The sequence below is a fragment of the Rana temporaria genome, chromosome 8, assembly GCF_905171775.1.
Source record: "Rana temporaria chromosome 8, aRanTem1.1, whole genome shotgun sequence".
Classification (NCBI taxonomy): domain Eukaryota; kingdom Metazoa; phylum Chordata; class Amphibia; order Anura; family Ranidae; genus Rana; species Rana temporaria.
The window spans coordinates 184,714,139-184,740,342 of NC_053496.1; the positions used below are offsets into that span (position 1 = coordinate 184,714,139).

At 47.6% G+C, this 26,204-nt stretch overlaps 3 protein-coding genes across 3 annotated transcripts in view; all 3 read right to left on the minus strand.

Moving 5' to 3' along the window:
* LOC120909614 (zinc finger protein OZF-like) overlaps positions 1-26,204 on the minus strand; it is a 713,034-nt gene that overhangs the window by 317,921 nt on the left and 368,909 nt on the right. The window lies entirely within an intron of this gene.
* Positions 2,901-4,309, minus strand: LOC120909640 (zinc finger protein 2-like). The gene has a single exon (XM_040321403.1). The coding sequence runs from the start codon at positions 4,109-4,111 to the stop codon at positions 3,071-3,073; it is 1,041 nt and encodes a 346-aa protein (XP_040177337.1). The 5' UTR covers positions 4,112-4,309; the 3' UTR covers positions 2,901-3,070.
* On the minus strand, positions 10,007-17,416 carry LOC120909623. The gene is made up of 2 exons (XM_040321378.1): positions 15,346-17,416; positions 10,007-11,366 (listed from the first exon to the last, which is right to left on the minus strand). Exons 1-2 carry the CDS (start codon positions 15,793-15,795, stop codon positions 10,572-10,574), a joined length of 1,245 nt encoding a protein of 414 aa, XP_040177312.1. The 5' UTR covers positions 15,796-17,416; the 3' UTR covers positions 10,007-10,571.

Here is a 26,204-nt window from a genome sequence, read left to right on the forward strand (position 1 = left end):
CCCTGTGTTCTGTGTTTTGAAATCCTGATCCCTGCGCTCAGTGTCTTTTGAACTCCTGACCCTTGTGCTCTGTGCATTATGTGCCCCCCCCCCCCCACTACTTCCTTACAAACTCCTGTATTCAGATAGTTATGCACTCCCGCACTACGTGTTCTACGTACTCTGAACCCCTGCATTTACCGCAGTACTTCGTGCAATACGGACTCCCACACCATATTGTACAGTACATGCTTCTAACCAAAATGTTGTCTCAACAGTAGGGATGAGCTTTATGTTCAGGACATTGGCTGTTCGCCGAACCGCGAACAATTTGGGGTGTTCGCGGCAAATTTGAAAGCTGCAGAACACCCTTTAGAAATGTCATTTCGTGCAGGGACAGTTCTAAACATGAGAAACATGCGCTACTTTAGAGGCATACTATAGCCACTTCCAGACCTTAGGTGTTTTTCAGATTTGGTGTTTGTAAGACTAAAACAGTTTTTTCTGCTAGAAAATTACTTAAAACCCCAAAACATTATATATATTTTTTTCTAACACCCTAGAGAATAAAATTGTGGTCATTGCAATACTTTTTGTCACACCGTATTTGCGCAGCGGTCTTACAAGCGCACTTTTTTTGGAAAAAATTCACTTTTTTGAATTAAAAAATAAGACAACAATAAATTTTGCCCAATTTTTTTATATATTGTGAAAGATAATGTTACGCCGAGTAAAATGATACCCAACATGTCACGCTTAAAAATTGCGCCCGCTCGTGGCATGGCGTCAAACTTTTACCCTTAAAAATCTTGATAGGCGACGTTTAAAAAATTCTACAGGTTGCATTTTTTAAGCTACAGAGGAGGTCTAGGGCTAGAATTATTGCTCTCACTCTAACGATCGCGGTTATACCTCACTTGTGTGGTTTGAACACCGTTTTCATATGCGGGCGCTACTCGCGTATGCGTTCGCTTCTGCGCGCGAGCTCGTCGGGACGGGGCGATTTAAAAAATTTTTTTTTTGGTTTTCTTATTTATTTTTATTTATTTTATTACTTTTTACACTGAAAAAAAAAAATTGATCACTTTTATTCCTATTAGGAATGTAAACATCCCTTATAATAGAAAAAAGCATGACAGTTCCTCTTAAATATGAGATCTGGGGTCAAAAAGACCTCAGATCTCATAATTAGACTAAAATGCAAGAAAAAAAAAATTGAAACTGTCATTTTTTCAAATGACAAAAAAAAAATGTTTCTTTAAGAGGCTGGGCGGGACTGACGTTTTGACGTCACTTCCGCCCAGCAGAGCTATGGGGACGGGCGAAGGAGATTTTTCCTTCACTCGCAACCCCACACAGCTGCCGAACAGTCCCGATCTCCTCCGCCGCTACCGACGGCTCCGGTAAGCGGCGGATGGCGCGGGAGAGCGGCGGGAGGGGGGGCCCCTCTCCCGCCACCGATAACGGCGATCTCGCGGCGAATCCGCCGCGAAGAACGCCGTTATCGTTTACCAGACCGCGCACACTAAAGATCGATACCTCGGTTGTGGCAGCAGCTGCTGCCGTTACCGAGATATCAATCTTTAAAAATAGGACGTACATCGTCGTGCGCAGGTACGAAATGTAAAGGAATATTTCACTTTTATTGTTTCACATTTTAAGCATTATTAAAACCACTGCTCCCGAAAAAACATAGGTTTTTAAAACAGTTTTGCATTGATACATGTCCTCTGGGGCAGGACCCGGGTCCCCAAACACTTTTTATGACAATAACTTGCATATTAACCTTTAAAATTAGCACTTTTGATTTTTCATGTTCGTGTCCCCATAGACTTTAAAGATGTTCACGTGTTCGAATTAATTTTTTACCCGTTCACGCGTTCTGCTGCGAACCGAACCGGGGGGGGGGGGGAGTAGGGTGTTCGGCTCATCACTACTCAACAGTTGCTGGTTGCCAGTCTTCTTTAACCACTTAAGGACCCCTTCACGCCGATTTACGTCGGCAGAATGGCACGGCTGGGGTCACGCGCGCATGCTCGCGACCCGGTCCGAAGCTCCGTGACTACGGCCGCAGGACCCACAATCGGTCCCCGGAGAAAACTGTGTGTAAACACAGCTTCCCCGTTCGTCACTGTGGCGCCGCCATCGATCGTGTGTTCCCTTATATAGGGAATCACAATCGATGACGTCACACCTACAGCCACACCCCCCTACAGTTAGAAACATAGATGAGGTCACACTTAACCCCTTCAGCGCCCCCTTGTGGTTAACTCCCAAACTGCAATTGTCATTTTCACAGTAATCAGTGCAATTTTAAATGCATTTTTTGCTGTGAAAATGACAATGGTCCCAAAAATGTGTCAAAATTGCCCGCCATAATGTCGCAGTCACGAAAAAAATCGCTGATCGCCGCCATTAGTAGTAAAAAAAAAAAATAATTAATAAAAATGCAATAAAACTATCCCCTATTTTGTAAACGCTATAAATTTTGCGCAAACCAACCGATAAACGCTTATTGCGATTTTTTTTTTACCAAAAATAGGTAGAAGAATACGTATCGGCCTAAACTGAGGAAGACATTTTTTTTTTATATATTTTTGGGGGATATTTATTATAGCAAAAAGTAAAACATATTGCATTTTTTTCAAAACTGCAGCTCTATTTTTGTTTATAGCGCAAAAAATAAAAACCGCAGAGGTGATCAAATACCACCAAAAGAAAGCTCTATTTGTGGGAAAAAAAGGACGCCAATTTTGTTTGGGAGCCACGTCGCACGACCGCGCAATTGTCAGTTAAAGCGACGCAGTGCCGAATCGCAAAAAGTGCTCTGGTCTTTGGGCAGCAATATGGTCCGGGGGTTAAGTGGTTAAGATAGGCTCAATGTAAGCTCTTTGCGATATATCAGTACACACAAAAGCATATGTAATGGAAAGGTTTATTTTTATAAATCATTGTGCTGAGGTTTACACATGTCTGAGATTCTCGCAGTGGCACCTGATTCATATAGAAGACATTTCCTACATTCAGGACACTAATCGATGGTTGTGTGGGTTCCGATGTTTTCCAAGATAAGACTTCTTTGCATAACATTTCACTCAGGGCAGGAATACGGCTTCTTCCCTGTGTGAGATTTTTGATGTCTGACAAGTTCTGATTTCTGCGAATAACTTTTCCCGCACAGAAGGCAGGAAAATGGCTTTTCCCCCGTGTGGTATAACTGATGTACATTGAAATGGGACTTCTGTGAAAAACGTTTTCCGCATTCAGGGCAGGAATACGGCTTCTCCCCCGTGTGCGATCTCTGATGTCTGATAAGATGGGTCTTCTGTGAAAAACATTTCCCGCAGTCAGAACAGGAATGTGGCTTCTTTCCCGTGTGCAATCTTTCATGTATGTAAAGACTGGACCTGCGTGAAAAACATTTCTCGCACACGGGGCAGCAATACGGCTTCTCTTCTAAATGGGATCTTTGATGTTTCTCAAGTTCTGATTTCTGTGTATAACTTTTCCCACACTTTGGGCAGAAAAACTTCTCAGCAGTGTGCAATTTCTGATGTATGGAAAAATAGGACTTGTGTGAAAAACCTTTCCCGCACTCAGGGCAGGTATACGGCTTTAAACGTGTGTGGGATCTTTGATGCGTTTCAAGTTCTGATTTCTGTGCACAACGTTTTCCACACTCAGGGCAGACATACGGCTTTTCCCCTTTGTGTAATCTCTGATGTCTGGAAAGATGAGCCTTCTGTGAAAAACCCTTCCCGCACTCAGAGCAGGAAAATGGCTTCTCCCCGGTGTGAGATCTGTAATGCTTTAGGAATGTTGATTTATGAAGAAACCATTTCCCACACTCAGAACAGGAATACGAGTTCTCGCCTGTTTGAGATTTCTGACGTTTAGAAAGACTTAATTCAGAGCTCAAGTCTTCCCAACATTCCACCTGAATCCCGGCACCACCCCTCACAGTACGAGGTTGCTCGGAGTCAGAGGGATTCCATGATCTATCCACACTGTGAAGTCCTCCATCCATAGTGGAGCTCATTGTCTTTTCTCCTCCACAATCTCCTGTGATGTCCTCATCTTCCATTATATAATCTGGAGATAACGCTAGATGATATATTGAGGGTTTCTCCATGGCGTGTCCTGGAAAAATAGAAAAACATCATCAATAGATCTGAGAGGGTTAGTTCACTTCCATCAAGATTCCATCTGGATCAGGTAGATATGAGTGAGGAGATGTTCTCTGTGGAGGTCCCAACCAGCTGGGATTCTTCCCCCCATCAAAGAACCTTTGGTCCTCTTCCCAGATCACTTCTACATTCACACAGCCTTGTCAGAAGAGCAGGAACCAATAGGGACTGGGAGGGGCGTGCTCTTTACACAACCACAGTAAGGATCCTTACCGCACTAACACTAAAGAACCCCTTGCGTCCTCCCAGAACCCCGTCTCCCATGCACCCTCCCTGGGGTGCGCATCCTTCGTACACAGCTGTTCACAGATCGTGGAGAAGGGTCAATCACAGTGGCCTTTACCACGTGATCGGTTGTGTCTAATCATCAATCATGTAAACAAACTTACCCATTATCTGCACTCCTTTCATCCCACGCTGTGTCTGTGCGAGGAAAGGACAGCCAATACTTGGCAAGGCTGTCAGTACTTTGTTTACACTAATCACCAGTGCCCTGATTAGCAGTGCAGCTTAGCATTGCCCATTAGAGAAGACAAATCGGTGCTCATCGGTGCCACCTATCAGTGCCCATCATGGACTATCATTGCAGCCTCATCAGTGAAGAAGAAAAATTACTTATTTGCAAAAATGTATAACCGAAACTAAGAAAAACCTTTTTTGTTCCACAAAATATTTTTGGTATTTTTTTTGTTCTCCCAATCCTAAAGTTCTAATTCAAAGATTGTAATATTGCGATCATATCCCCTCTCAATCATCTTGTCTCCAGGGAGAATAAATTTGTAGTCATTCCTCATAACTGAGGTCCTCCGGCCCCTTTATTAGCTTTGTTGCCCTTCTCTGGATTCTCTCCATATCAAGGACGTTCCTCTGGAGGACTGGTGAACACAAGACTCCAGATGCGGCTGAACCAGAGTTTTGTATTGTGGAAGAATTATAGTTTTATCTCTGGAGTAAGTTCTCTTTTTAATGCGAATAGTCTGCTAGCCTTGATCGCTGAGGCTGCCGAGTCTGATCTGCTAGGCTCACCAGATCATTTTTCATCCTCGATTCCCCTAAAGGTTCTCCCCCTAGCGAGAACTTTGCATTCATATTTGAACTCCAGAGCGCAATACTTTACATTTTTCAATATTAAACCTCATCTGCCATATAGCTGCCCGCCCTTCTGTTTTATTGGGGTCTTCTTGTAGAGTTACTTAATCCTGTTGTGAAGTTATTGCCCTGCTTGGCTTTGTATCATCAGCAAACACCGAGATTGAAGTATTTATTCCAAACCTCTATATCATTTATAAACAAATTAAACAGAATTGGTCCCATTCTTGACCAGTGGTCTCCAAACTGCGGGCCGGGGACCAGATGCGGCCCTTTGCTTGCTTTTATCCGGCCCTTGGAGCACAATTTCATCCACTGAAACCAATTTTTCCCAACAACATCAACAATAGGGCACATTTCCATCCAATGACACCAATAATGGGACAAAATTCTTTCCAATGACACCATGGATTGGGGCACAATTCCTCCTAATGACACCATGGATTGGGCACAATTCCTCCTAATGACACCATGGATTGGGGCACAATTCCTCCTAATGACACCATGGATTGGAGCACAATTCCTCCTAATGACACCATGGATTGGGCGCAATTCCTCCTAATGACACCATGGATTGGGGCACAATTCCTCCTAATGACACCATGGATGGGGCACAATTCCTCCTAATGACACCATGGATTGGGGCACAATTCCTCCTAATGACACCATGGATTGGGCACAATTCCTCCTAATGACACCATGGAATGGGGCGCAATTCCTCCTAATGACACCATGGATTGGGCACAATTCCTCCTAATGACACCATGGAATGGGGCACAATTCCTCCTAATGACACCATGGAATGGGGCGCAAATCCTCCTAATGACACCATGGATTGGGGCACAATTCCTCCTAATGACACCATGGATTGGGGCACAATTCCTCCTAATGACACCATGGATTGGGCACAATTCCTCCTAATGACACCATGGAATGGGGCACAATTCCTCCTAATGACACCATGGATGGGGCACAATTCCTCCTAATGACACCATGGATTGGGCACAATTCCTCCTAATGACACCATGGAATGGGGCGCAATTCCTCCTAATGACACCATGGATTGGGCACAATTCCTCCTAATGACACCATGGAATGGGGCACAATTCCTCCTAATGACACCATGGAATGGGGCGCAATTCCTCCTAGTGACACCATGGATAGGGCACAATTCCTCCTAATGACACCATGGATTGGGGCACAATTCCTCCTAATGACACCATGGATTGGGCACAATTCCTCCTAATGACACCATGGATTGGGCACAATTCCTCCTAATGACACCATGGATGGGGCACAATTCCTCCTAATGACACCATGGATGGGGCACAATTCCTCCTAGTGACACCATGGATAGGGCACAATTCCTCCTAATGACACCATGGATTGGGGTACAATTCCTCCTAATGACACCATGGATAGGGCACAATTCCTCCTAATGACACCATGGATTGGGGCACAATTCCTCCTAATGACACCATGGATTGGGCACAATTCCTCCTAATGACACCATGGATTGGGCACAATTCCTCCTAATGACACCATGGATTGGGCACAATTCCTCCTAATGACACCATGGATTGGGGCACAATTCCTCCTAATGACACCATGGATTGGGGCACAATTCCTCCTAGTGACACCATGGATGGGGCACAATTCCTCCTAATGACACCATGGATGGGGCACAATTCCTCCTAATGACACCATGGAATGGGGCGCAATTCCTCCTAATGACACCATGGATGGGGCACAATTCCTCCTAATGACACCATGGATGGGGCACAATTCCTCCTAATGACACCATGGATGGGGCACAATTCCTCCTAATGACACCATGGATGGGGCACAATTCCTCCTAGTGACACCATGGATTGGGCACAATTCCTCCTAATGACACCATGGATGGGGCACAATTCCTCCTAGTGACACCATGGATTGGGCACAATTCCTCCTAATGACACCATGGATGGGGCACAATTCCTCCTAATAACACCACGGATTGGGCACAATTCCTCCTAATGACACCATGGATTGGGGCACAATTCCTCCTAATAACACCACGGATTGGGCACAATTCCTCCTAATGACACCACGGATTGGGCACAATTCCTCCTAAGGACACCATGGATGAAGAGAGGGAGGGAGATGAAGGTGGGTACAGGGTACAGACGGAGGTGGGTGCAGAGGGAGATGGGTGCAGAGGGAGATGAAGGTGGGTACAGATGGAGGTGGATACATGGTGCAGATGGAGGTGGGTACAGAGGGAGATGGGTGCAGAGGGAGGTGGGTACAGGGTGAAGATGGAGGTGGGTACAGAGGGAGATGGGTGCAGAGGGAGATGGAGGTGGGTACAGGGTGCAGATGGAGGTGGGTACAGATGGAGGTGGGTAGATGGTGCAGATGGAGGTGGGTACATGGTGCAGATGGAGGTGGGTACATGGTGCAGATGGAGGTGGGTACAGGTACTGCATAAAGTTACCAGAGACTGTGACATATACTGCATAAAGTTACCGTGAATTGGGGCCCAGATGACAGTTTTGCAGAGTGTATAGAGGACACAGGAGGCTGTATTTGCGCGCTAGACAGCAGAGAGGGGGGCGGGACCGGGAGCTCCACTCGGAACAGAGCGGCTGTAGTTAGAGCCAGTGATCGGAGTGGACGTCAGTGGAGCTCCACTGACACACCCACTCTGATCACTGGTCTAACTACAGCGCTATGTTCCAGGCATACAGGCTACATGGGGCGGGGTCAGTGCGTCTGTGGAGCTCCCGGTCCCGCCCCCTCACTGCTGGCTACATCGGGAATACAGCCTCCCATGTCCTCTGTGTACTCTGCAAAGCCGTCGTTTGGCCCCGGGTAGCACAGGGCCCCCCACAAAGATTGGGCCCAGGGCAAGTTCCCCGTTTGCCCTGCGCTAAAGACGGCCATGCCCCTTAGTAGTGTAGTCTGATCTTCAGCAGAAGCTTCAAAGGAAGACGTCATGGTGAAAGAGTAAAGTCGTTAAGGTATTCCCAACAAAAACCCTGTCAAGGCATTTTTGACATGTATGGACTAAATACAGGAAAAACTCATAAAGTGCTATGAGAACTTTTTATTACAAATTGTAGCTTGAGCTACCCGACAGGTAGCCATACTAGGCAAAGAAGTGGATTTGCCGGACCCCAGAAGAGCCATTTTTGAATAGCATTGCAAAGCAACAGGAATCTGATGTGGTTGTGGTGGTCAATATACACCCATCAACCATAACAAGACCCCTAACAGGTAAAGTGGGTACAATTGGTTATCTCATGGCGCCTGAAAGTGAGTGGGATATTATTGGCAGCAAGTAAACATGTTGGCTCTGAAGTTGATGTGTTATAAGCAGAAAAAAATGGGAAGGATTTGAGGGACTGTGACAAGGACCAATTTGTAATGTCTAGACGACTGTATCAGAGCAACTTCAAATCTGCCGCTCTATTGGGATGTTCCCAGTCTACAGTGGTCAGGACTAACCAAATGTGGTCCAAGGAAGAACTGACCAACTGGTGACAGGGTCATGGTTGGCCAAGGCACATTGATGGGGGTGGGGGAGGGAAGGCTAATTGATGGAGGTGGGGAAGGAAGGATCATTGATGAAAACTGGGGAGAAGGCTCAAGGATGGAGGTGGGAGGAGATTCTTACTGGTGCAGGTGAGGAGGGAAGACTCATTGATGGAGGTGGGGAAGGAAGGATCAGTGATGGAAGTTGGGGGGGCTCATAGATGGAGGTGGGAGGGAGGTTCTTTAATGGAGGTGGGAGGAGATGCTTACTGATGGAGATGGGGAGGGAAGGCACATTAGGGGAGGTGGGAGGGAAGGCTCATTGATGGAAGTGGGGGAGGCTCATTCATGGAGGTGGGGGATGGGGAGGCTCATTGATGGACGTGGGGAAGGCTCATGTATGGAGGTGGGGGAAGGCTCATTGATGGAGATGGGGAGGGAATGCTCATTGATGGAGGTTGGGGGCTCATTGATGGAGGTGGTGGGGGAGGTTTATTGATGAGGGGAGGAAAGGCTCATTGATGGAGGTGTGGAGGGAAGGCTCTTTGATGGAGGTGGGAAGACTCATTGATGGAGGTGTGGAGGGAAGGCTCATTGATGGAGGTGGGGAGGGAAGGCTTGTGATGGATGTAGGGAGGGAAGGTTTATTGAAGGAGGTGGGGGGAAGGTTCATTGATGGAGGTGGGGAGGGAAGGCTCATGATGGATGTGGGGAGGAAAGGCTCATTGATGGAGGTGTGAAGGGAAGGCTCTTTGATGGAGGTGGGAAGGCTCATTGATGGAGGTGTGGAGGGAAGGCTCATTGATGGAGATGGGGAGGGAAGGCTTGTGATGGATGTAGGGAGGGAAGGTTTATTGAAGGAGGTGGGGGGAAGGTTCATTGATGGAGGTGGGGAGAGAAGGCTCATGATGGATGTGGGGAGGAAAGGCTCATTGGTGGAGGTGTGAAGGGAAGGCTCTTTGATGGAGGTGGGAAGGCTCAGTGATGGAGGTGTGGAGGGAAGGCTCATTGATGGAGGTGGGGAGGGAAGGCTCATTGATGGAGGTGAGGGGAAGGCTCATTGATGGAGATGGGGAGGGAAGGCTCATGATGGATGTGGGGAGGGAAGGTTTATTGAAGGAGGTGGGGGGAAGGCTCATGATAAATGTGGGGAGGGAAGGCTCATTGAAAGAGGTGGGGAGGGAAGGCCCATTGATGGGGGTTGGGAGGTAAGGCTGACCCATGTAGTCTGATCCTGGGGCTCCAATTGGCTGGAAAATCTCATGCTAGTTCTGATAGAAAGGTGTCAATACACACAGAGCATCGCAGTTTGTTGTGTATTGGGCTGTGTAGCTGCAAACCGGTCAGGGTGCCCATGCTGACCCATGCCCACAATCAAAAGCACCTACAACGGGCACATGAGCATCAGAATTGGACCTCTGAGCAATGGAAGAAGGTAGCCTGGTCTGATGGATTCGAGATTGATTTGAGGAACACAATGATGAGATTGAGATGTTCACTTAGCCTCCAAATTCTCCAGATCTCAATCCAATTGATTACCTGCGGGAAATGCTGGAAAAAAAAGACTGATCTATGGAGGCCCCTCATCGTAACTTACGGGATTAAAGGATCTGCTACTGACGGCTTGATGCCACCACAGCATACCTTCAGAGGTCTAGGGGACTCTATGCCTCAATGGGTTATGGTGGGTGGTCATAAGGTCATGGCTGATCAGTGTACAAACATTGTTATCATTGAAACTTCATAAATTGATATCATATTATACAGATAATCATTTAAATGTATATAAGTGTCACACTAAATATCGTTCTGCCAGGCAACAGCACCCCTGTCAACAAAGTATTCTGCATAGTTCATTCGGTTTTGACGTGCACTGGCACTTGGCAGCCGAGGGCGCGCAGGCGCTAAGTTAAGCAGACCTTCGCTGTCATTTCTCCATTCTCCCGGCTCAAATGTCCCATCCATGGTGTCCTCTCTGTCTATGGACGATGCGGGCATGTAGGTGACAGTTGTGCGCCGTAGGAAGTTGTGTAAAATACAACAGCATTCAACAATCAGGTCAATTTTCTCCATACCGAGGTTTATGGCCGTGTGAAAAACTCGAAACCTGTATGACATTACCCCAAAGGCGTTTTCCACAACGCTTCTAGCTCTGGACAGACGGTAATTGAAAATTTTTTGCTCTGGTGTTATATTTCTTTTTGGAAAAGGTTTCAGTATGTGCTCGTGAAGCGCAAAGGCATCATCTGCCGCAAAGACAAAATTGAGTTCTTCCACAGTCTCTTGGTTGTTTGGCAGGTGTAAATTGCCAGTTTTTAGCCGTCTCTGAAACTCATTTCGGTCAATGACGCCGCCATCGGAGTTACTCCCGTTTTTGCCAATGTCCAGGTAGAGAAACTCGTATTTGGCATTGACGACAGCCAAGAGTATGATGCTGAAGAACCCTTTGTAATTGTAGTAATACGATCCGGAATGGGCGGGTGGGATGATCCGAATATGTCTCCCACCGAGTGCTCCTCCGCAGTTTGGAAAGTTCCACAGATCGTTAAATTCTTCAGCAGTTGCTTTCCACTCCACTGAATTGCTGGGGAACTGAAATAGAAAAAAATACCCCGTTATTGTTGATGAACCAATTAAAATGTTTCTTTCCAACTGCCAACCCAAACCTACGGTGGCTAGATTTGCCAGTTGTAGCGACAAACAGAATGAAAATTGAATGATGATGCCACATCAACACTTCTTATGGAAGCAACAAACGCCCTTAACCCATTTTCTTCCACCAATGTATGCCCTGTTTGCCAGGCTCCGCACGCCCACCAGCACCAGTATGGCATATGCTGCTAGGTAGAGAGGAGGGTGTCTAGCGAAAGTCCATGTTTCCCAGGCTCTGCCCACCCAAGACCAGAATGGCAGGTGCCGCCAGGTAGCGGGGAAGGAAACTAGCAAACGTCCATGTTTCCCAAGCTCTGCAAGCGCATCAGTACACCCAACACTGGCACAAGCATTGCCACACCCAGCACTGGCATGGCGGGTGCCACTGGGTAAAGAGGGGGGAGACTAGCAAACGTCCATGTTTCCCACGCTCTTCATGCTTATTGGCACACCCAGCACCGACATGGCGGGTGCCGCGAACAACCATGTTTATTGGGCTCAGAACCCCTGGGTAAATCCATGTTTCTCAGGCTCAGCACACCCATTGATACACGCAGTACCGGCATGGCTGGTGCCACCGGGGAGAAGCAAGGGAGACTCATGAACATCCATGTTAGGGTGCAATATTTACGCTGGCCGCTAGGTGGCGCTTCCGTTGAGTTCGGCGTAGAATATGCAAACGACTAGATACGCCGATTCAGAAACGTACGTGCGCCCGGCGCATTTTTTTTACGTTGTTTACGTATGGCTTTTTCCAGCGTAAAGTTAGTCGAACAAATAGCTGGCCTAGCCAATGTTAAGTATGGCCGTCGTTCCCGTGTCGAAATTTGAAAATTTTACATCGTTTGCATAATTCATCCGTGAATGGGGCTGGACGTCATTTACGTTCATGTTGAAACCAATATGTCCTTGCGGCGTACTTTGGAGCAATGCACACTGGGATATGTACACGGACGGCGCATGCGCCGTTCGTAAAAAACGTCAATCACATTGGGTCACCACCCATTTACATAAAACACGCCCCCCTCATCCTCATTTGAATTAGGCGCGCTTACGCCGGCCGCATTTACGCTACGCCGTAACTTAGGAGGCAAGTGCTTTGTGAATACAGCACTTGCCTCTCTGACTTACAGCGGCGTAGCGTAAATACGATACGCTACGCCGCCTAAAAGATGCGCCGCCGTACCTGAATCTAGCTAAAGATCTCCAATTTCGCCTCTGACAGACCTCAGAACGATCACCGGGTCCCAGTGGACATCACGTCTTCCGGGGACCCGCTGATTGGCTCCCGCTGTGTCCAAAGCACAGCAGGAGCCAGTCGCTAGTGGCGCACACGCTTACCCAGACCCCGTGCACAAAATCACATACAGGTACGTGATTTCGCACAGGAGGGCCGCCCTGCCGCAGTATATATGCGTGGGGGGCGGTTCAGAAGTGGAACAAATTGTGACAAAAAAAATGACAACTTCAAAAAACTCGCCATACCTTTTACCAAATACCTTGGACTGTCTACTTTCCAAAAAGGGGGTCATTTTGGGGGGAATTTGTACTGTCCTGTAGTTTTCGGATCTCAAGAAATGAGATCGGCCGACAGTACATCAGGACTGATCGATTTTCAGATATATCCCATAGTTTTCCTACAGATTAAATAATATACACCGATTTGGGGGTTTTCACCAAAGAAATGGAGCAGAATACATCTTGGCCAAAATTTTTGAAGAAAGATTAATTTATTTGCAAAATTTTAACAAAAACAAATAGCCAGATTCAGAGAGAGTTAGGCCGGTGTATCAGTAGATACGCCGACCTAACTCGGAATCTGCGCCGTCCTAAGTTTAAGTGTATTCTCAAACTGAGATACACTTAAACCTAGCTAAGATAGGACAGCCTGCGCCGTTGTATCTTAGGGTGCAATATTTAGGCTGGCCGCTAGGTGGCGCTTCCGTTGAGTTCGGCGTAGAATATGTAAATAACTAGATACGCCTATTCACAAACGTACGTGCGCCCGTCGCAGTAAAGACACGCCGTTTACGTAAGGCGTTTTCAGGCGTAAAGTTATTCCATCAAATAGCTGGACTAGTCAATGTTAAGTATGGCCGCCGTTCCCGCGTCGAAATTTGAAAAATTTACGTTGTTTGCGTAAGTCGTCCGTGAATAGGGCTGGACGTAATTTACGCCCACGTCGAAACCAATACGTCCTTGCGGCGTACTTTGCCGCAATGCACACTGGGGTATGTACACGGACGGCGCATGCGCCGTTCGTAAAAAAAAACATCAATCACCTGCCATTAACATAAAACACGCCCCCTCAGCCTAATTTGAATTAGGCGCGCTTACGCCGGGCCAATTTACGCTACGCCGCCGTAAGTTAGGAGGCAAGTACTTTGTGAATACAGTACTTGCCTCTCTGACTTAAGGCGGCGTAGCGTAAATATGCTACGCCGCCTTAAAGTTGCGGCGGCGTCTCTGAATCCAGCTAAAAGAAACACGTTTAATTTTCTAAAAATGTTCGGTCTTTTTTTGCAAAAAAATAAAAACCTAGCGGTGATTAAATACCACCAAAAGAAAGCTCTATTTGTGTGAAAAAAAATAATAATTAGGGATTCCTGTCCTGACTTAAGCTGATTTGTTTCTTCTTTTAAATTTACACTGTCTATTACTCGGCAACTTTCTAAATTTCCACTGCTCATTACTCGGCAACTTTCTAAATTTCCACTGCCTATTACTCAGCAACTTTCTACATTTCCACTGCCTATTACTTAGCAACTTTCTAAATTCCCACTATCTATTACTCGGCAACTTTCTAAATTTCCACTGTCTATTACTCAGCAACTTTCTAAATTCCCACTGTCTATTACTCTGCAACTTTCTAAATTCCCACTGTCTATTACTCTGCAACTTTCTAAATTTCCACTGTCTATTACTCTGCAACTTTCTACATTTTCACTGTCTATTACTCTGCAACTTTCTACATTTTCACTGCCTATTACTCAGCAACTTTTGTCAGGAGACTCGTTTTCCTGCAGAAAACTCTCAATCTCTTGCATGACCTCGCAATTGCCAAAGTGTGAGAGCGCCGAAAGCTGAAAATTGGCCTGGGCAGGAAGGGGGTAAAGGTGCCACCTCCCGCTATATCCGAATGACGGCTACAGCGCATGGGCTTAATTGCCGTGAGGCCTTCATAGGACGTCCTCCCGTGCTTGAGCTGCATGCACGTCCGCTGCGGATATCGCGTGGCAAGCTCTGTGAGCTCCAAGTCTATGAGACTCGGCAGATCACAGATTGGAGTAAGAGGCCAATCCCGACGCCTTACCACATGATCAGCTGTCAGCCAATGACAGCTGATCACGTGATGTAGACAGAATATTCGGTAATATTTTTTTCTCACCGGCTTCTGTCAGAGGGACATCAGTTCCTCACACAGAGAGCTGCGGCTACCTCGTCTGTGCCACCTATCAGTGCCCACCAGTGCCACCTACATTTGCCCAACAGTGCCACCCATCAATGCCAATCAGTGCCACCTACAGTGGCTACCTACCAGTGCCTTTCATTTCTGCCCATTAGTGCCAACCATTAGTGCAGCCTCATCGGCGCACATCAATGAAGGCGAAAAATTACCTGTTTTAAAATTTTTAGAACCCTATACCCCCTTCCCGGTGATGGGGAACCTCGGCACTCCAGATGTTTTGGAACTACATTTCCCATGATGCTCAACTACACTGCAGAGTGCATGAGCATCATGGGAAATGTAGTTCCAAAACATCTGGGGTGCCAAGGTTTGCCATCACTGGCCTATGCTGTCCCAGGACACACTTGTGCAAAAGAAAAACGCGAGAAAAATAAATAACGCACATTAGCGCAACGCCATGTTAGCGCTTTATAATCATAATGCCAGTAGACAAATTCGGTATCATCTTACCTTCAAATATTCCGCTTGCAAGACCCTCACAATAGCGGCACACGTCTCCGGAATGATCCTTCCGAGCGATTGCGCCGATATTCCCGTGGAGAACTTCAGATCTTCTAAACTTCGTCCGGTCGCCAAAAAGCGCAGCGTCGCCACCAGCCTCTGCTCTGCGCTAATAGCTTGCCGCATCAAGGTCTCTTTCTTCCTGATCAGCGGTTCCACCAGATTCAACAGCAGCTCGAAGGATTCCCCTGACATGCGCAGATAGTTGCGAAAGTCGTCGGGGTCGTTCTCTTTCAAGCTGTTCATCGGAGACGCCTGTGAAGATTTTTCGCGGTTCAGCGACAGATTTTTGCACCACACTCTGTGCTTTCTTTTCTTCCTCTTTTTTTTCTGCAAGGCCAGGACTCCAAGCATCACCATGGCCAACGTGGACTTGCTCTTCTCACTCATGCAAGCCATAGTTCTGATAGCGAAAAACGTTCTCCGAAAAGAGGGGCCCGAAATAAGGATCCTCTTCTATCCCACGTATCGTATCCTCGGGGTGAGTCCTGAACAAGGTTACAATCATAAATTGGTGGGGAAAAAAATGTTGTGAATGAAAAACTGTGGATGTTCCTTCAAGAAATTCCCATACAGTGATTGTGGATTGAATGTGCTATCGAACAAGCGTTTACATTGTCGTTTTTTCGATCAATTTTCTATCCAGCTTTAGCCTTACCCGAGCTTTGTATCTCAGTAGGTATGTGTCCTCCTGGCTCCTGATCCAGGAGGAAAACCCGTCCGTTGATCTCCAGGACAAGAACCGCTAATTAAAGATCCTTCACGGGTCTAAAATGAGTGAAGTCCACAGAGTTTTCCATCATTGGCCCCCCGTCTCTGTCACTTAGACCTCTGGACTGATTCTCGAAACTCAGGAACCGAGAGAGCTCCTCGGACTTCGTGTTCCCACCACTGCAGGCCCTGAAGACTAAAGGGATCTTCCTGGCGTTACAACGAGTGGAGTCCTCAGAGTCCTCTTTCACTGGCCTCCCACCTTGGTGCCTCAGAGGATCTCCAGAGAGATTTCTAAACTCAAGAACTGAGAGAGCTCCTCAGGCTTCACGTTCCCACCACTGCGGTCCCTATAGACTGAATGGATCTTCCTGGCCTTAAAACGAGTGGAGTCCTCAGAGTCCTGCTTCACTGGCCTCCAGCCTCTGTGCCTCAGAGGATCTCCAGAGAGATTTCCGAAACTCAGAGAGCTCCTGACACTTCGTGTTCCCACCACTGCAGGCCCTGAAGACAAAAGCCACAAATTAAAGGACCTTCCCAGGTCAACAATGAGTGAAGTCCACAGAGTTTTCCATCATTGGCCTCCCGTCTCTGCCATGTCTCTGCCACTTAGAAGATCTCTGAAGCGATTCTCGAAACTCAGGAACTGAGAGAGCTCCTCAGGCTTCGTGTTCCCACCACTGCGGGCCCTGAAGACTAACCGAGAGAGCTCCTGAAGACAAAAGCCACAAATGAAAGGACCTTCCTGGGTCTACAATGAGTGAAGTCCACAGAGTTTTCCATCATTGGCCTCCCGTCTCTGCCATGTCTCTGTCACTTAGAAGATCTCTGAAGCGATTCTCGAAACTCAGGGACTGAGAGAGCTCTTCAGGCTTCGTGTTCCCACCACTGCGGGCCCTGAAGACTAAAGAGATCTTCCTGGCCTTAAAACGAGTGGAGCCCTCAGAGTCCTCCTTCACTGGCCTCCCGCCTCTGTGCCTCAGATGATCTCCAGAGAGATTTCCGAAACTCAGGAACTGAGAGAGCTCCTGAAGACAAAAGCCACAAATGAAAGGACCTTCCTGGCTGTACAATGAGTGAAGTCCTTAGCGTTCTCCTTCACTGGTTCCCCGCCTCCGCCATGTCTCCGTCCTTCAGAGGATCTCCAGAGAGATTTCCCGAAAACTCAGGGACTGAGAGAGCCCCTCAGGCTTTCTTTTCCCACCACTGCAGGCCCTCGAAGACAAAAGCCACAGGATTCTGAGAGACCATGCACCTCTCAGGGGGTGTGGCTAGTTGCTCAGCAACATCCTGTACATGCCCCCTTCCCTCCCCTCTCATGCCTAAACCTTTCAGGACTCTTTTAAGGCCTATGGGAGGGTCAAAGAAGGCGGTCCTCTTGCTCTGACTGATTGAAGAGATTTAAAGGGATAGCTACGTGGAGGTTGGAGCGTGCATTAACCCCTAACATCTGCTGGGACCTTTGGATCCTTTCTATCATGTACTGGTAAGATCTTATTGGACTTGTGGTTCCTTCCTATCGTGTGCTTCTAAGGTCCGCTGGTGGTTCCTTTATATAGAGTGCTACTGAGGTCTGTTTGGATTTGTGGTTCCTATTGTGTCCTGCTAAGATCTGCTGGGACTTGTGGTTCCTTCCTATCGTGTGCTGCTAAGATCTGCTGGGACTTGTGGTTCCTTCCTATAGTGTGCTGCTAAGATCGGCTGGGACTTGAGGCTCCGTCCTATCATGTCCTGCTAAGATCTGCTGGGACTTGTGGTTCCTTCCTATCATGTGCTGCTAAGATCTGCTGGGACTTGTAGTTCCTTCTGATATAGAGTGCTGATAGGATCTGCTGGGACTTGTGGTTCCTTCTTATTGTGTCCTGCTAAGATCTGCTGGGACTTGTGGTTCCTTCCTATCGTGTGCTGCTAAGATCTGCTGGGACTTGTGGTTCCTTCCTATAGTGTGCTGCTAAGATCGGCTGGGACTTGAGGCTCCGTCCTATCATGTCCTGCTAAGATCTGCTGGGACTTGTGGTTCCTTCCTATCATGTGCTGCTAAGATCTGCTGGGACTTGTAGTTCCTTCTGATATAGAGTGCTGATAGGATCTGCTGGGACTTGTGGTTCCTTCTTATTGTGTGCTGCTAAGGTCTGCTGGGACTTGTGGTTCCTTCCGATCATGTGCTGCTAAGATCTGCTGGGACTTGAGGCTCCTTCTTATCATGTGCTGCTAAGATCTGCTTGGATTTGTAGTTCCTTACTATCGTGTACTACTAAGGCCTGCTGAGACTTGTAGTTCGTATTGTGTTTTTGCTAAGGTCTTCTGAGACTTGTAGTCTCCCCGTAGATCTGCTGGGACTTGTGGTTCCTTCCTATTATGAGTTGCCAAGGTCTGCTGGGACCTGTGGTTCCTTCATATAGCGTGCTGATAGGATCTGCTGGGATTTGTGGTTCCTTCTTATTGTGTGCTGCTAAGGTCCGCTGAGACTTGTAGTTCATATTGGCCCAGATTCTCGTAGAATCGCGCAAAACTGTGCGGGCGTAACGTATCTCATTTACGTTACGCCGCCGCAAGTTTTACAGGAAAGTGCTTTATTCACAAAGCACTTGCGTGTAAAGTTGCGGCGGCGTAACGTAAATCACCCGGCGCAAGCCCACCTAATTCAAATTAGGCGGGTAGGGGGCGTGTAGTATTTAAATTAAGCGCGTTCCCGCGCCGAACGTACTGCGCATGCGCCGTCCGTAAAATATCCCAGGGTGCATTGCTCCAAATGACATCGCAAGGACGTCATTGGTTTCGACGTGAACGTAAATGGCGTCCAGCCCCATTCACGGACGACTTACGCAAACAACGTAAATTTTTAAATTTCGACGCGGGAACGACGGCCATACTTAACATTGATTGCGCCTCATATAGCAGGGGCAACTTTACGCCGGGACAAGCCTAACGTAAACGTCGTAACTTTACTGCGTCGGCTGCGCGTACGTTCGGGAATTTGCGTATCTAGCTAATTTGCATACTCGACGGGGAAAACTACGGACTTTTGGTTCCTTCTTATCATGTACTACTAAGGCCTGCTGAAACTTGTAGTTCATTTTGTGTTTTGCCAAGGTCTTCTGAGACTTGTAGTCTCCCCATAGATCTGCTGGGACTTGTGGTTCTTTCCTATTATGAGCTGCTAAGATCTGCTTGGATTTGTGGTTCCTTCCTTTCTTGTCCTTCTAAGATCTGCTGGGACTTGTGGTTCCTTTCTATTATAAGTTGCCAAGGTCTGCTGAGACCTGTGGTTCCCTCATATACATAGAGTGCTGATAGGATCTGCTGGGACTTGTGGTTCCTTCTGATATAGAGTGCTGATAGGATCTGCTGGGACTTGTGGTTCCTTCATATAGAGTGCTGATAGGATCTGCTGGGACTTGTGGTTCCTTCATATAGAGTGCTGATAGGATCTGCTTGTAGGCAGCTGTAGTGGAGAGCAGCCTAGCTGGCTGCAAGAGGAAGTGGGTTAGAAAGTATATATACTGGGCTAGATTCAGGTAGCTATTACGGCGGCGTATCTCCAGATACGCTGCCGTAATTTCAAATCTGCGCCGGCGTATCGTTACGCCGATTCTCAAAGGCAGATACGCTCAAAAAATAGGCTTCCTCCGCCGACGTAACTTGAATGCGGCGCCGTATAATTGTGTGCAATATTACGTTGGCCGCTAGGGGCGCTTCCGTTGTTTTCGGCGGAGAATATGCAAATTACCTAGATACGCCGATTCACAAACGTACGTACGGCCGGCGCAATTTATTTACGTCGTTTACGTTAGGCTTTTTCAGCATAAGGTTGTTCCTGCTATTAGGAGGCGCACGCAATGTTAAGTATGGACGTCGTTCCCGCTTCGAAATTTGAATTTTTTACGTCGTTTGCGTAAGTCGTTCGCGAATAGGGCTGTACGTAATTTACATTCACGTCGAAACCAATACGTCGTTGTGGCGTACTTGGGAGCAATGCACACTGGGATATGTACACGGACGGCGCATGCGCCATTCGGAAAACACGTCAATCAGGTCAGGTCATCACACATTTACATAAAACACGCCCCCCCTTCCATATTTGAATTACGCAGGCTTACACTGGCCCCATTTACGCTACGCCGCCGTAAGTTAGGAGGCAAGTGCTTTGTGAATACAGCACTTGCCTCTCAAACTTACGGCGGCGCAGCGTAAATACCATACGCTGCGCCGCTGTACGAATGGGCGCAGCTACGTGACCATTTGATATGTTTTGTGTACATATGTTCAGAGCTGTTTGGCCTCTTTAATTGTCTCCAGCACCATTTTGGAGAAGCCTGGTGTCCTGATAGGACAGCAAAATCTCGGGAGATTTGGTCGGCCATGTTTGGGTGGATATCTTATATAGGAAAGCTCAGTCACGTTGAGAGCGGAACACGACGTGTGTGTGGGGACAGAGGGCCAGATTCACAAAGAGATACGACGGTGTATTATCTACAGATACACCATCGTATCTCTGACTTACACTGGTCCTATCTATGCGCCTGATTCATAGAATCAGATACGCATAGATAGGGCTAAGATCTGACAGTGTTACACTGTGTTACACCGTCGGATCTTTTTTTGGATTTAAAAATGGCGCCGGGGGCGTTCCCTCTGATTTACACTGAATAATATGTAAATCAGCGAGATACGCGAAATTCACGAACGTACGCGGACCCGACGCTGTGTTCTTACGTCGTTTCCGTAGTGCGGTACCCGTCGTATACTTACCCCTGCTAAAAGCAGGGGTAAGTATTGTTAAGTATGGCCGTCGTTCCCGCGTCGAATTTGAAATTTCCTACGTCGTTTGCGTACGCCGATTCACGAACACGCGCGTCGCAAGTCCCGCTCACGTCGCAACCACTGACGTCCTATTGTCGTCAGTGGGAGCAATGCACGCCGGGAAATTCCCCGGACGGCGCATGCGTATTTAAATCGGCGCGGGAGCGCGCCTGATTTAAATAGTACACTCCCCCAGCCGCCGGGGGAGTTAGGATCCGCCGCCGCAAGGTAAGTGTGTTGTGAATTTGACACTTTCCTCACAAACTGGGCGGATCTTAAAACACATAGGTTACACGGATCTAAAGATCCGCTAACCTTTGTGAATCTGGCCCAGAGACCCCGCTTGTGAGGGAGAGTTAGGAGGAGGTAAGGAGAGTGTTCCGGTCTGTGAGGGATAGCTCAGGGTTCCTCCAGAGTCCTGTATCAGAAATCCTGGTCAGATGAAAGACTCCCTGTTTCGGATATATCCCTCTGCTGAAGGAATACTGTTGTCATCGGGTAACGTGTGTTAATATCAGCCTCTACAGTAAGGATGAGCTCTGGCGTGTTCGCATAGTACACGCGCAGAGCCCGCCAGGAAGTGTGCACGGCGCTGTGCTAATCACAGCCAGGGAGACATTGTCCCGATGCTTGGCTGCAGAGATCGGGAAATGTCTCCCTGGCTGTGATTAGCACAGCGCCGTGCACACTTCCTGGCGGGCTCTGCGCGTGTACTGTGCGAACACGCTGGAGCTCATCCTTACTGTAGAGGCTGATATTCACACCGCTCTTTCTCGTTCCAAAGATGTCGGCTAGCAGGACTTTTTTTACCGTCCTGTTAGTGCACCGCTCCAGTGTGAAAGCCCCTCGGGCTTTCACACTGGAGTGAATGGGGACAGATTTTTAAGGGCGTATTGCAGGCGCTATTTTTAACGCTATATCGCCTGCAATACGCTCTAGTGTGAAAGGGGTCTTAAATATTGGCTGTCCTTAATTCCCACTAAATCCACCAACTTGTTGAAAGATATCTGCTAGGATGACAACCTTTTATAAACTTTGCTGTGAATCAAGAGTGGCCCAAGTCTTGCACCTGGCCAGACTACAGGTGCATGACTTTGGCCAATGATGGCTCAAGCAATGGATTGTGGGAAGTTCAGCAGGAGGAATTCATTGTGAGTGTCCTTAAAGTGGAGGTTCACCCAAAAACTTAATTTTTAACATTAGATTGAGGCTCATTTTGTCTAGGGGAATCGGGTGTTTTTTTTAAAAAATCGAAGCAGTACTTACCGTTTTAGAGAGCGATCTTCTCCGCCGCTTCCGGGTATGGGCTGCGGGACTGGGCGTTCCTATTTGATTGACAGGCTTCCGACGGTCGCATACATCGCGTCACGATTTTCCGAAAGTAGCCGAACGTCGGTGCGCAGGTGCCGTATAGAGCCGCACCAACGTTCGGCTTCTTTCGGCTACTCGTGACGCGCTGTATGCGACCGTCGGAAGCCTGTCAATCAAATAGGAACGCCCAGTCCCGAAGACCTTCCCCGGAAGCGGCGGAAAAGATCTATCTCTAAAACGGTAAGTACTGCTTCGATTTAAGAAAAACACCCAATTCCCCTTCACAAAATGAGCATCAATCTAATGTTAAAAATTGTTTTTCGGGTGAACTCCCGCTTTAAAGTTTAGATCGTGTCTGAAATGGAGAATGTTGAATCCGACTTTTCTGCTCATCTCTGGTAGACAATTGGGGGTTGGGGGTCACCGTAGAACCAAACCCAATGCTGATCTCGACTCTTCTGTGGCCTTGCACCCCTGTTGCTGCTGTCTCTCCCGCTGCACCATATCTGAAGCCATGCCATCTCAGATACTGGTGTTGCATCACTCCGGAGATGTCCCCCCTCCTCACTGTCTCCAGAATCGGATGTCAGGTCAGTAGGGGCAGCCATAGTTGGAATTGCTCCTAGCAGGCCCTTAAAGTTCCACCTAGACCAGTGATGGCGGACCTTGGCACCCCAGATGTTTTGTAACTACATTTCTCATGATGCTCACGTACATTGCAGAGTGCATGAGTATCATGAGAAATGTAGTTCGAAAAAAACCTGGGGTGCCAAGGTTCACCATCACTGACCTGACCTAGACGTATGGGTTCTGTTTTCGTGCGCTGCAAACACAACTTACTTATGCTGCCATGCCGTGGTTCATGTTCTCTTTTATATCCCCCCCCCCCCCTTTAAAGGACCTCCTATTCCAACGCCAGGCTAATCCTTCACCATCACATCCTGGGGTTAAGGAACCATTTCTACCCCTTCCTTTCTGCTGGGGTTCATTGCATCCATGTACTAGATTTGAGGCATGTTAAAAAAGGAGGGTTGATTCCCCATTCCATCTACTGGGGTATGGCTCCTTGACTTGATCTGCCTGACTTCTCCGCTGCACTAGAGATGGACAGCTTGCTGCTGGGTATATCTGATAAGGACAGTGAGGGAATTACCAAAGTCACCCATTCCACCACCGTCTGAGTCTTCCTTGGATAGGGTGACCAGACATCCCCGGTTTCCAGGGACAGTCCCCAGATTGAGGACACTGTCCCCCGACCAAGTCTGTCCCCGGATTGGATTTGAACAGGGGCTGGGGCAATTTCAAAAACAGTCAGTGCAGAATAAAAAAGAAATCTGAATTACACACCCCCGCTCCTACTAGCTCAGGGGGTCTATTTCTTTCCATTGTCTGCGCCCCTTTCTGATGATCTGGTCGGAGCAGAGGGACTATTTCTTCAGTTTCGGGTGCCCATCCAGATCCGCTTACATGTTCTTCTACCTTGGCTCAAGTCCCGGCCAGCCTCCTGCCTGCTTATCTCCTTGCCCGTGATCTTCCTCCGCTCCCCACCCAGTAGTACCTGGGGCCCGGAGAGTAAGACTTGACAGGCTGTGAGGCGGCGGCGATAGGGAAAAGAGTTGCTGATTGCTGCCATTACTAGTAAAAAATCTGGTCACCTTATCCTTGGATGAATGGAGATATCACAGGGCTTGCAAAGCCTCATGGTTGACGCTAGAAGACTTTTCTTGGGGTTGCAGTTCCTCTGACCTCCACAAGGTGGTGATCTCACCTCCACCCAGAAAGACAGGAAGTGATGTCAGGTACACACAGGAAGTTCCGGGTGAAAGGTGAGTCGGGAGGAAGTAGAGAGGAGACATTGTTGGAAGTGGCAGCAGAGGAGGTAATAAGATCTTATTTTCTATTTACACCCAGCAACGCCCCCCCCCCCCTCGTCATGTCCATTCTCTTCCTCAATACCATATAAAATATTTCTTCCCTAATTAAAACATAAAATAAAGACATACGTATTCAAATCCAAAGTAGAGATTCTGCACAGCTCACAATGGCTTCTCTACTACCCTCCAAAGGCCAAACCATTGGACAATTAGGCCTCGTACACACGACCAGACATGTCCGATGAAAACGGTCCGCGGACCGTTTTCATCGGACATGTCTGCTGGGTGATTTTGGTCTGATGTGTGTACACACCATCAGACCAAATTCCCCGTGGACAGAATACACGGTGACGTGCGCGAACCCAGAAGTTCAATGCTTCCACGCATGCGTCAAATCACTTCGACGCATGCACGGGATTTCGGGCCAGCGGACATGTCCAATGAGTCGTACTGACCATCGGACATGTCCGACGGACAGGCTTCCAGCGGACAAGTTTCTTAGCATGCTAAGAAACTTTTGTCCGCTGGAAACCTGTCCGGTAGGCCCTACACACGGTCGGACATGTCTGCGGAAACTGGTCCGATGGGCCAGATTCAGCGGACATATTCGGTCGTGTGTACAAGGCCTCAAAGTAAGATCCTATCGATCGTTCCTTGTCTGGAGAACCAAAACTAAGCAAAAATAGTTCAGAGATTAAACACAAAGTGTAATTTCTGATCAGGGAGGTAGGAAAAAATATAACAGGTTTTCCGAGGGCAAGAAACACGACAAACACCAATCTACATGTGCCAATTCCCACTGCGGGCAGCCCCGACTATTAACACCTTATATCCTCATACAAATATTGTACAACTAATACAGTCCTGATAATTCTTCACTATCCATCTACAGAGAAACCTGCATAGATCACATGACCACACCAATGAGGATGGAGGAGGACCGGAGTCACATGACTGAGAAGATACTAAACCTCACCCTGGAGATCATCTACCTGCTGACTGGAGAGGTGAGGAGGATTCTGGGAGGTCACATGACATCACTCTTATCTCTATTAATAAAACAGACCTGACGGGAGAGGTGAGGAGGATTCTGGGAGGTCACATGACATCACTCTTATCTCTATTAATAATACAGACCTGACCGGAGAGGTGAGGAGGATTCTGGGAGGTCACATGACATCACTCTTATCTCTATTAATAAAACACAGACCTGACCGGAGAGGTGAGGAGGATTCTGGGAATGTATATATTGATAATGTTTATTTTGTTCTTCTACTCAGGATTATGAAATAGTGGAAAAAGCATCTCGTGAGCCATTAAAACTCAACCGCTCTTCCGATGAGTCATCCCCCACCACAGTGGCCCTACTGGACTCCTTGAGACTCAATAAAAATAATGACCAGAAGATTCTAGAAGTCACCAAGAAGATGATGGAGCTGCTGACAGGAGAGGTGAGGAGGATTCTGGGAATTCTGGGACGTTATCCAGTAACAGACAAGGGGTGTGTCTGGGTGGTGACTGTATCATTGTGTGTGTCAGGTTCCTATAAGGTGTCAGGATGTCACTGTCTATTTCTCCATGGAGGAGTGGGAGTATTTAGAAGGACACAAGGATCTCTACAAGGACGTCATGATGGAGAATCAGCCGCCCCTCACATCTCCGGGTAAGAGGAGACTTTATTGTAAAGGAGAGAGCAGTACGGAGGCTCCACCTAGATCCCCCATCATCTGATAAACACATAGAAATAATGTTTTTCAGATGATGGGGGATCTAGGTGGAGCCTCCGTACTGTTCTCTCCTTTACAATAAAGTCTCCTCTTACCCGGTGATGTGAGGGGCGGCTGATTCTCCATCATGACGTCCTTGTAGAGATCCTATAATATGAACCCACCAAAGAGATTTCCTTATCCTCTGTATTCCCGGGATTCCACACAGGAGGATCACCCCATCTCTCACTGTGATCAGGTAGATGAGTTATTGGTAGTAGGTATTGACTACAAGCTTTTTTGCTACAATGAATATATTATTACGTATATATTTTAGAGTGGAAACCTTGAGATTTATAATATTGATATCAAAGAAGAGTATAGAGAGGAGGATGAGGAGTAT

Bases quoted from the DNA above. Each gene is read 5' to 3' on its own strand.
- LOC120909640 (XM_040321403.1), bottom strand. From the start codon at position 4,111: ATGGAGAAACCCTCAATATATCATCTAGCGTTATCTCCAGATTATATA.
- LOC120909623 (XM_040321378.1), bottom strand. From the start codon at position 15,795: ATGGCTTGCATGAGTGAGAAGAGCAAGTCCACGTTGGCCATGGTGATG. The intron at 11,367-15,345 runs GTAAGATGATAC...TTTCTATTTCAG, and splicing joins TGCAAGCGGAATATTTGAAG to TTCCCCAGCAATTCAGTGGA.